General features: G+C 41.0%; 1 protein-coding gene across 1 annotated transcript in view; it reads left to right on the top strand.

The window, feature by feature from the left end:
* Positions 1–1,144: 1,144 nt before the first annotated feature.
* The window catches only part of PTGES2 (prostaglandin E synthase 2), a 488,316-nt gene continuing 477,218 nt past the window's right edge, over positions 1,145–12,242 (top strand). The window contains exon 1 of the mRNA XM_044058142.1: positions 1,145–1,506. Within this exon, the coding sequence (XP_043914077.1) occupies positions 1,180–1,506 (327 nt within the window). The 5' untranslated portion in view covers positions 1,145–1,179. The remainder of the gene's footprint in view (positions 1,507–12,242) is intronic.

The raw sequence follows: 12,242 nt of genomic DNA, 5'->3' as shown, positions 1-12,242 counted from the left end.
ACATTCCTTGTTCTAACCTAATACAAGACAAAATGTGTTGTTATAAGTCAGATAAAATACAATACATAATTCAAATTAACTCACCTTAAAATAAATAACATTCTTTGGTTAATGACTTCCACCGCAAGGCTGTAACCAGGCTTACTCAGTACTGTAATGAGTACATTTTTTTTTAGCATAATGTCAACATGGCTTTTTTCAGGTCATATTAGACCTGCAGCTGTTTAAACTAATGCCTTTAACAACAGATGAAACATTGACAATACTGCTAATATACAAACATTTTAAATAGTTTTAGGATGAACCGCTGAAAAGTGCCGGGCAGCATTTTTGAGAAATGTGCCTATTTAAAGAGATAGGTGTTGAGGTAGCACTAAGAACTTGAGTAGAAAATGGAATTTGCTTGTTACGCCACTGTAATCCACCGCTTTTTAAGTACGAAATGTTATACTTTGAGAAAGAACCCAAAATTCATTCACATACCTCTCAAGTATACCTCATTACGGGGAACGTTCCTCAAAAGTTCCACATTGACAGGGTCGGTGACACATTTAGTATTAGCAAATTTTTAAATAAATACACATTGTAAATAGAAATTAATTGCATCAATTCATAAAAAGAACTGTTCCATACGTAAAAGAAAATCACGTTGAGAAGTATATGAATTAGCAGGTGTGTGCGCTGGGGGGTTTGCAGTACTAATCTGTTATAAACTAACTGTACACTTCATTCATTCGGGTTTCTGACTCGCCTCTAAAAAAGGTATAGCTGGTCTTATTTTATATATATATATATATATGTTTTACTGATTTGCATCAACTCTCAAACTCTTGCTTCCCAAATCGGGGACAAAGCCATGAACTAAGCAAGGGCACCATTTTAAATTTTAGTAACTCCAGAAGCAGAAAGACTAAGATAATTTAAATGAATATACATTTTTATGAAATGAAGTCTATAACTCTAATTATTACCCTCGTTTACTAAAAATAATCCAACACATTTTCTACCAAAACCACCAGTTATAGGAAGAACAAGCAAAGTTTTTAGCTAAAATTATCTGACAGACACAACTTTCGTAGAGTAGTTTGTGTAATGTCTGCCCAGCCTCTACTTCTCGGCAAGCGTAAGGCTCCCGACTTTTTTGAGAATCATGGGTAGGTTAGAGTTCGTAAATTCAACATGGCAGCCTCCTTTGGTGGTGAGATTTTGAGGAGAATGACATTTTTTCGGACCTTGAGGCTAGGGAATGTCATGAGGTGGCGTAAAGATAAAATACCCTTTGAGCTGGCTCAGCGATATCAAGTTAGACAGCTGACTTTGAATAGTAGGAATTATAGAACAGGCGAGCCCACCAACTTCTCAAAGGGACCAGGTGGAAGTAAAAGAGCACTCAGGATGAGTCGTTTGTTTGGATGTACAGCGTTCCTTGGTGGAGTCTTAGGGGTGTACCAAACTTTGAAATATTATTTGCAGGAAGAACACTTGGCAGAAGAGGAGAAGCCGCAGGTGAGAATGGGGTGGGAGAATGTATATTTTGTATTCAGACTTAATGCTATTGTTACCTGTCTTCTACCTAGCATTAAAGACAGTACTTGACTCTCAAAGTTGTATCTTTACGTTTCAGAAAAGATATGTATGTATTTACGTGTAAAGCTAGGTATGCATTCGCAGCTTATAACCACACAAAAATGCGATTTTAGTGGTAGGTTGCTATGCCTTAAAGGGACAATCCCAATGTTTAAAATTAGGGTTCAAGTTAAAGCTGACAGAAGTCACGCCCACTTCGATACGTCACTTTCATTTCCATCTACAGTGTCAATTTACTTTTAAATATCTTGTAAATCCACAGTTCCAGCTGCCAGGATGCACTAATCTTTGTATTTGTGTTCGTGTTCCTGTAGTACTTACATTGGACTGGGGAACTATGCCCCCCAGCTTCGGGCTCATATTTAAAATAAAGAAAGCTGTGCCAGGGCAAAGTGACATCAGTGTATACTAATTTTTAAATTTTGCACCATTTATGCTTCTGCAGATGTACAAGCAGCCCTCTCTTAAACATAGTACATTTGTCTAGTAGCATTCAGAAATCAGCACATTTCAAACTAGAAGGTGAAAAAGGAACAGAAGTGTGTCTGCTAATGCTCCAGCTTTCTGTCACACACTTGCATTCTATGGAATTAATAGCAGGTCAGAAAGTCACTACACCAGGCTAGTATTTAAAAATCAGAATACAGTAAAACATGAAAGAAAGAGAAATATGGTTTCCACTATTGTTTTCCTTACTCGGATGTTTTCTATAGGTAGAAGTCATGTCATAAAATTGTTGTAGGTAGCCAGGACTCTCAAATCATAGGAAGTTACTAGGCTATTGTCCTGAGGCCCTTACAAGCGTAGCCAAGAATTTAGCCCATGTTCCGACAAGTCAGCACCTGATGCCCCTGTCTAGCAGATACACAGGTGGAATCCTAGAGGTGCATTTTCTGTTCCCCATCCAGTTGTCCACGTCGCACTTAAAAAGCGTTAATGAGGTACTCTACTTGACATGAAGCGGGAGACTCTGGGACACAAATCTGTCCTACCAACAAGTCCTATTGATGTCACAGACCAGGTTGAGGATGCGCGTGCAGGTTACTCAAGTGGAGCTTGACTTGCGGATATGCAGCAGTCTCATCATGGAGGGTTGTGAGATTGCTTTGTATGGCAGAAGTCACCTCTGAGGAGTCTGTAAGAGTCTGAATAGAGGGACAGGGCCTTTAGCCTATCTGTGTAGGGTAGATGATTGAGGCCCTGGATTCTCCTGGTGAGGAACCTATGTGGTCTCTCCAGCTGCTGCATGTGCTTTGTGAGTTACATGCCGAAAGGGGCGTTGTATTCAATAATGTGTCTTACAAGGGAAGAATACAGGAATGTTATGACCACCTTGTCCCTGGATGAGATACCCTTACTAATGAGGTGGGCCATGTAGAAAGTTTTCCGTACAGTGGAGGCAATATAGTGGTCAAAAGTCAGTTTGCTATCAACCTGGGTGCCCAAGTCCCTCACAACTCCTTGCTTAGGACCCTGTTATTAATGTGATAATTTGTGGGGACATCACTCTCCCCAAAGGGGATGATGATGTATTTTTTGGCATTCGGTTTGAGGCCATGTTTCTGGCACCAGTTATATGTTTGGGTGAGACCCTCTTGGAGGGGGGACTGATGACAGTGCCCAGCTTACAGTGATCTACAAACTTGGTCAGCCATAGCCCACTGGTTTTGGCCTGCACCTCCAAAAAGTATATCCCAAACAACAAGGTCCTCAAGACCGATCCCTGGGGTACACCACTCATTACGGGTCGACTGCTTGAGGTGGCTTCCCCTATTTTGATTAGGTGGGTTCTGTCAGTGAGCCAGTTTGCTACCTATCTGGTAACATACGGATTGATGCTTAGTTGAGAGAGTTTATCTGTTATATCTGAGTGGGAAATAGTATCGAAGGCTTTAGCCAGGTCAAGGTAGGTGGTGTGCACAGTCTTCCCCTCGTCCGTGGCTTTGGTGACTGTCTCAAAGAAATTGACCAAATTTAGCAGGCATGACCTCCCCTTGCTGAAAGCAAACTGTGTGGGATCAAGTGTTTTTAGGTTGCCGATATCCTTGGTTAATGAGGTCTATGATGATCCGCTCCATGGCCTTGCAGATCAGGCTAGTTAGGCTGATGGGTTTATAATTTCCTGGATCGGTGGACACGCCACCTTTGTGCAAACGGATGACAGTGGCTGTTCTCCACTTGGCTGGGATGAAGCCAGTACTCAGGCTTTGGTTAAATAGGGTGCCTAATGGTGTTGCAACTTCCTGTCTGAGTTCATGTAGGATGCAGCCTGGGGATGTTCTCTGGTCTTATGGAGGCTATATTTTGTGCCTTTGAGAGGGCAGTGATGACCACAATATAAAATATGAAATGAAAGAAACAAAAAAAACTCTCTCTACTAATGTGCTTTCTAGAGTAGCAGTAGTCGGGTCATAAAATGTCTGAAAGGCTACTTTTCTCAATGGGTAAAATGCATAGATTAAACTAATGAATGGCTCACGGGGAGAGCTGTTGTCAGTACAACTACAATTTGAGATGGAATTTGGCCAACACCTTTGCAACTTCCTTCATGCACTCTTATCCCACCCCCTCAGCCAAAGGTGAACATGCTCAAAAAGGCAAACCTGAAATGTAAACAAAGGCTGAATCAAAACAAAAAAAATCCATGGACTTTTCCTTTAAGCATGTTTTGCATATCTCTGTATTTGTTTCGACACCTTTAAATATCAACTGCCTTTTCAGCTATAAACCTTCCTAGTGGCTGTCTGGGGAAAAATGCATAGCTGCGTTCTTCGTGTGGGGAGGCTTGTTTGTTAATAGTTTTAGTTAATTTTGATCACTTCTTGCTGTGACTTGGTGTTTCTGGCAAAAGCTTCTTCTAGCAGTAGATTGGTTTGAAAACAATTGATTATTTCTGTAAGTAGTTGGTGCAACTTTTGAGAAAATTGTCCTAGCAAAATACTACAATTTCTAAATGAAATGTTTGCTGTGAGCGTAATTTATCCATCCAATACCTGTACTTTATAAAATTAAAATTTCAATTTAAAACAAGAATACATATTTTGTTGAAGACCAGATTTAAGCTTCTGTATTAATAAGCTTCTTTGTATAGTTCATAAAGTTTGTTATGTGAGAAGTCATTAACTGTGTTACCTAAGCAAGATAACACAGCAAGTGGCATAGCACCACATGCCAAAGAGCCAGATGTGTTAAAGCAATAATTTATCAGGATGCAGATGCTCAGTAGTGAGTTCTTCCCAAACCAGTCTCCATACCCTTTAAAATGCCAGTAATTACACCTGATTGTCAGATGGGTGCTCACAGGAATAGATAGAGAGATAGGTGATACTTAAGCACACACAGTACCCAAATATTATTCTAACAAAAGACATCTTTATTGGATTATCACTTATGATATAGACGCTCGTACGTTTATACAAATGGAAAACTCTATTGACACATTTTCAGTTGTAAACATGTATATGTTGTATATAATATTGTATAGTTATTTTTAATTGAACATTACATAGCTCATTCAATTAGTATTTTCTATAAAACCTCAGTCCTTCTCCAAACCATTATTCTGCATGTATTGATCCCACAATTCCCAGTTTTCTATGAAATTTGCTCCTTCCCTTTTCTAAAGACCCTACTTCAGTTTTTTTGTCTCTGTAACTACATTCACATCACCATTAATAAGGGTTTATATCACGTAATCGAACTTCCAAAACATCGAACACCATAAGCTCGAACTTAGAAGTTCGAAATGTGATAACATCGAAAGCTCAGAACAGCAAATTTTTCCCTTAGAAAAAAAATCGCTGTTCTGAGAAACACACACACAACACAAACACACCAAAAACTATGTCTAATGTGGGGGGGCTTCACCCCCCCTACTTAAATATGCCAACTCCGAGATCGCACCACAGTGGAGGAAATACGGCCCACCAAATTCTTGCCCTGGATGAGAATTAGATGTTCTGCGGCTTTGATATTATCAGCATTCCAGGTTTCGGATTCGATGCAATGCCGTTCGATGTTGTACAGCTTCGAGGTTATGATATAAACCCGTTAATACAGTTGGTTTATTCTTTGATTCCATCTTCTAATGATAACTGTACAAAGAGTTTTTTTGTGTTCATAGCTAATATGGGGCAGTTGGTCATCAGGCAGGAACAGCCTACCCAGAACACTTAGTATCAAGGACTTTGTCCTGCCCCAAGGAAGGTCACAGAAGAGAGGCTTTGGGACAGTTTGATTGCCTTTGCAATCATTTAGGTAAGTCTAGAATGTAACTAGGGTACTCATTTGCTTAATTTGCAGGGCTAGTTTATCCTATGGGTGGGGAGTACTCTCCTATGATCTTGTCATACTAGCATGTCCCATTTCTTCGCTGGTAGAGATTTAGGTGTTTTGTCTACCTGATGTTTGAAGAAACTTTATTTCTATCAACATATAGTAGATTTGGATGGGTGGGTCTTTCATGGCTCTAAAGGCCAAACTTAGATTATCGCAGAGGAGTCTATAGGAAATGGAAAACCGAGAGAGATGGTGTCTGCCTGGTCTGGATAACTGAAGGACCTGAGACCCATGATTTGTTTGGACTGGAACCTCTGGGAATTTTTCAGTTGAGGTTATCTTTTAGGCTTGTATCACAGGGAGTATTCTGTTCAGTAACTGAGTGGATAAAAGATGTATACTTTGGAAGCAAGTCTTCTGCGGCTCTAGATGAGGTTCTCTTGGTTATTAGTTGGGCCAGATAGAAGGATTTTCTAAGAACGAAGAAATGATTGCCAAAGGCAGGGCTGAAGAGAGCACCTCTGCCTTACCAGGCTATATCTCATTCTACACCTTCAAACCCCAAAATGAGGTCAGGAAGACTAAGGGTAGTGGAGTCTCTCTCTTCATTAAGGATAGGCACACCTCCAGACTGGTTTGCCAGCATGACACACTGGAACTACCCCTGGTGCAACTGAGAATTGGCAAGACACCCATCCAAGTTATAGCCACCTTATAGATGCCTCCCCTGCATGACTCGGGACACCCACTCCTCTTACCTGGACCTAATTCACTCCATCAAGGTACCCTGTAACACCCTAATCCTTGGTGACTTCAGCTACCCCACCATAGACTGGTTGAGCTATTCCTGCACTAATGCGCTCACCCAACAATTCCAGTTGTAACCCAGTAGACCAGCTCATCTCATCCCCCACAAGGGGAGATAACATTCTGCACTTGGTTCTCACTGACTTGGCGACTACTGCACCACTCCCATAGTAAGTTCTTCCCTGGTGAGATCGGATCATCAGTCTCATTCAAAGTTTCTATCCCACCCACCCCCCCCCCCGCCATAAACAGGCTGAAAAAACTTATCAAAAACTGACTACAATCTCGTAAGGGAGAGTGTCAGTAGCTTCACACTACCGCCCCCCTCAGAGGATGCAGACCACTATGCTGAACAGTATGCCAGTGCAGTATACAAGCACCTGTGCAACTGCATGGACTCAGCAATACCCAACAGAACTAAAATCTGCTTCTCGGGGAAACACAGACCTGTCTGTTGGACATCCTGTATCAACAGGCTTTAAAACAGAAGGAAGAAACTGTTGTCCAAGGGTAAAAAGGAATAAATTCCAAACTGGAAAAACTCCCTCCTTAGCCTCAACAATCAAATTAGATCACTAGTGAATAAACCTCCAAAGCCAGTTATGAATCGAAACTAGCCTCCAAAACAAAGGGAAACTACAAAGCCAGTTGTATCAGAAACCTCCATGGCAAAGCCTGGGTTTGTTCCTAATTTAGTGCTTAATGGTGTCACTTACACTGATCCTGGTGACTTAGCCAACCTGCTAGCAGGCTCACCCCCCCCCGTCCCCGCAAAGACCCATTCGACATCCCTGATACTTGTCCCACATCTCCATAGATCAAGTGTTAAAGGCCTTATCCAAGGTGAAGAGCACAGCTACCATGGGACCTGATATTATTCTAGGCTGTATTCTGTACCATCTCCAGCAAAAACTGTCTTCGCCATTGAGCACCCTATTTTACCACAGCCTAAGTACAGGCTTCATTTCAGCAGCGTGGAGAACTGCCATTGTCATCCCTTTGTACAAAGGTGGTGCCATTACTGACCCTGGAAACTATCGCCCCATTAGCTTTACAAGTCTGATCTGTAAAGCCATGGAGTGTATTTTTATGGATCTTATAAACAAGGCCATAGGCAATCTCCAAGCACTTGACCCCACCCAGTTTGGATTCGTCAAGGGCAGATCTTGCCTTTTGAACCTGGTTAACTTCTTTGAGACTGTCACCAAGGCCCTGGATGAGGGAAAGTCGGTACCTACAGCTTACCTTGACTTGGCCAAGGCCTTTGACACAATCCCCAACTCGGGCATCATCGAAAAGCTAACACAACTTGGCGTAAATCCCTGTCTCATCAGGTGAGTGATCACTTGGCTCACCAATGGGACTCACAAGGTCAAAATAGGCGCCTCCACCAACGACAGCAGACCTGTCACTAATGGTGTTCCCCAGGGGTCTGTCCTGGGATCCTTACTGTTTGGCATCTACTTCTCAGAGGTCCAGGCAAAACAGGCCTGTGGCTGACCATGTCTGCAGATGACTGAGTTGGGCGCTGTCATTTGCTCGCCAAGTGATGTTAACATACTGAAAGAGGGTATCACATCAACAAATGACTGGTACCAAAGTTATGACCTTATGTTAAATGCAAAAAAAAAAGTATCATCATGCAATTTGGCAAAAACATGGCCGCTACTGATTACCACCTCAACAACAACAGCCTAAGCACACAAACTGTGGTGAGAGACTTGGGTACTCGGGTTGACAACAATCTTACATTCAACCATCATGTAGAGGCAGTGGTCAGAAAAGCCCTTTACTTGGTTCATCTCCTAAGTAAAGGGATTGCATCCAGAAAAAAGTAGGTTATTACCTCTTTGTACTCTTGCATCTGTAGGCCAATAATTGAGCATAGCGCCCCATTTGGTATGTACCTCTTCAAACACCCGCACCAACTGGAAAGGCTACAGAAATGCCCCACAGAGACAATCCATGGCGTCCAACACCTGTCCTATGTGGACAGGCTCAAATCACTATCACTCTACTCTGTATCATACAGATTGCTCAGAGGTGATCTGTGTCTTGCCTACAAGGCAGTTTCGGACCCTGCCCTACTAGAGATGCTCCGTATCCGTAAATGTAATTCCTCACGCATTACCTGCTCAAAAGGCCTAAATCTAATATGCGACATCAACAAAACTTGCTGGAGAGACATGTTTGTCTCCCAGAGGCTGCCCTTTCTCTGGAATAGACTTCCCATACACATCAAACAGAGTACCTCACTGACCCTCTTCAAGCGCAGTCTTGATGAGTGGATGGGAAAACACAAATTTGTCCCAGGGGTTCCACCTGTGTCCCTTATGGACAAGGACGACAGGTGCTGACTGGGTTTCTTTTTTTGGGGATAAACTCTTGACTAGGAATGTAAGGGCCTCAGGGCCATTAGCCTAGTAACCTCCTATGATAAGAATCTAGGTATCTAGGTTTTTTAATGACAGTGTCATTCTTAAGGGAAGTGTTGTCTGTGTGTTATGAACACAGCTTAAATATAACTTACAAGTGTGCCAACACTCTAAAATAGTAGACAAAGAATACATATTTTAAATGTCAGTCTCTTCTCCTGTCTCAAGATTTACTGAAAATTTACCCATTTTGGAAACTTTTGTATACATTGTACACAATACTCTGCGTGACTGAACATCGCCCTGTGCTTGTTCAATTTGCTTTGAAATTTGTATCTGCCTAATTTAATATTTTCCATAAGAATAGTTAGGTACAGTATTTCTTTAAGTAAGTCAGTCATATCTGTTGAGCTGTAAGTAAGATTTTTGTTTAAATATTCTGTGTTGCTAAACTGATTTTTATCTTTTGTGTGCAGCTGTCTTGACCTTTGTATATTTAATATGCGTCAGCCTTGCCTTGACATCTTCATTTTAAGTGTAGTTTTTGTTTATTCACTTCTTAAGATCTTGTGACTGGGTATTCTGTGTATTATCATCTGAAGAGTGGGTATTAGCACTGTAGGATGGCAAGTTTTGACTTCAGTCTCCAAAGCCAAATTGTTGAGCATATCAGTGGTAAGATATTTATATTTGACTGTGTGTCAAGAATGGTAGAGTAACTAGTGTAGTTGGTCATAACTATATCTGAGATGGTTTAAGTGCTGCTTTTGGAGGAAGAAGCTGGGGAGTTAACAAATTCTATCTGCCTTCCTTGGAAGCTGTGTACGTGAAAATATATATATATTTTTTGAAAACCCAGTTAGTGGTGTCGAAAGTGGTACTGAAAGACACTGAATCACAAAGAGAGTAGTAAGGATGGAGCCTGGGACACTAGGTCAAAAGACTCCACCCTGTAAATAGTATGTCTGTAGTCCTAGTTTGAGTAGGGGTGTTAGAAGCCCGTATCAGGACACCAGTGCATGTTTCATTTATGTGGTTGGGGCCAGCTTGCATTTTGTGAATTGGTTATTCAGTCAGATTTGCGTGCTCCTTTCTCTGCTTTAAACACTCAGTATAAATCTCTGCTGTCCAGAATTTTGCAAAATGTCTAGATTTTTGCTTTATATTTTTGGTCAGTTTCTCAAAAAGTTGTCAGGCTCCATTGGCATCATTTGAAAGTCCATATTAAAATCCCCTGCTTCAAAAGAAGTAAAGCATAGCAACATAAGCACCTTTTCCTCTTTCCATCAACTGGCAATAAGTTTAACATTTACTGGTATAAAAGCTTCTTTCTTTATGTGATAGCTGAGCAAGAGAGATAAAATACTTTCTTATGATTTAAACCAGAAAAGTCAGCCACTGCTTAGAAATGGGGTGGGAGAGCAAATATCAACTCTGATTAATAATTAATAATGCTAGAAATGCTATTCAGACCATCAGATTTATTAACAAAGTCAATGTTTTTATATAAAACTATAAACGTGTAATAGGAGTCTTGTGTGGTAGAGGATTGTGTCAAAGAACAATTTAGTTAGACCTGGCATGACTGTTTTGTTCCTTTTTCATCCTTGGGATGAAATCTGGCCATTTGTGTCTAAATCCTACCATAACATAAGTAAAATATTGTAGAGAAGTCTGTAATAATAAAATATACAGTTTAAAAATTAGCAGTACAGAGTGTTTAGTGCTGTGATGATTAGCTGAAATATATTTGCATGTCATATAGCTCATCTTTTAATAATGCTGCACAAAAGGTAACCCCTCAGTGTTTTAAGCAGGAGTGATTTTCCAATATCTGGAATATATATGGTGATTAAGAGCATTGGACTTTGATATGATTTTAACAGAAAGAAAAAAAAGTAAAATACGCTAGTATCATCATTTCTGTTCATTAAATGGCAGTCTATCAAGGAATTGCAGAGCAACAATAAACCATTCACCAAATTAGATTTTTTTTGTCTGTTGTGTACAATGACTTTGTAAGGTGATGAAGTGGTTAGGATTCTGCCTTGCAGCATTTCTATTTCAGACAGTAAGAAGGTAAGAGAAAATGAAGGCATCTAGTAGAGGTGGATGGATTGTGTGAGAGGAGCTCTGAGACGGTCAGTTATGAGTGTCGAAGAAGGCAGGAGTGTGGCATTGAATCGAGAGAGATAGTAACAGTTAACATGACATCCCAACCCCATGTAGAAAAGTGGGGATGATGATGATGGTTGTCAGCTGTTGTGCCTTCTGTGTGGAATCTGCACATCCACCCTGTATCCATGTGGATTTTTGCATCATGCTGTGTTTTTTTTCTGCATTCAACCATCATGCTATAAGTGAACTGATGTTCCTCTAGATTGCTCATTGGTAAGCATGTCCGTGAGAGTGCAATGGATTGGCACCTCATTCAGGATTATTTCTTCTACCCTGTGTCCAGTAAGGGCTGGGATAGACTCTTGACTCCTCTGCATCCTTGAATTAGATTTTGGGATAATGGATAATTAGTGGAAGATCACTCTGTATTATTGGTAATTGCATTTAAAATTAATTTCTTTTTATTCACATACACATCAAAGTGCCCCATAATTGCTCTAAGGGCACAGAGGCCAGCCTATGTATAAGGGCAGTGCAGTTAAGTCCCAGGTCATTTTATCTTATCGATAGGAAGGAAATGGGTAGATAGCATAATCAGATATGGAGAAAACAGGCAGAGGAATGTAAAAGACAAACAGAAGGGAAGAGTGGTGTGAGAGGAGAAGGGTATACCTGTTTGTTGTATAGGTTTCCCCCCATGTTCACTTTTAGGGTTGTAGAGAGGTGAATGTGGTAAGGGGAAATGGTGTTGGAGTATAAAGAAGCAAGCAAGGGGAGGCAAAGAAAGCAAGAAAGGGGGTGCAAAAATTGACAAGGAAGGTAGTGAAATAAAGGTGGGGGAACACTGTAGAGATGCAGGCCAACAGGGAGTGGATGTGGTAATGGGAAGGATTGGACAGCAGTGTGTGGGGGCAGAGTAATGGGGGATAATATGGAAGGCATGCAAAAAAAAAAAAAACAGTAGGCAACCCACCCAGGTATCAAGTGTATGATTGAAATCCTAGGCAGGCTTACCTCTTGTGGCCTGTGGCTATGGCTCAGATTGGTCAGTTGCACAACTTTGTAATCCACACAAGG

This window comes from Protopterus annectens, chromosome 16.part0 (assembly GCF_019279795.1).
Source record: "Protopterus annectens isolate FY-2018-M chromosome 16.part0, PAN1.0, whole genome shotgun sequence".
Classification (NCBI taxonomy): domain Eukaryota; kingdom Metazoa; phylum Chordata; order Ceratodontiformes; family Protopteridae; genus Protopterus; species Protopterus annectens.
This window is presented reverse-complemented; position numbering and strand designations above follow the sequence as displayed.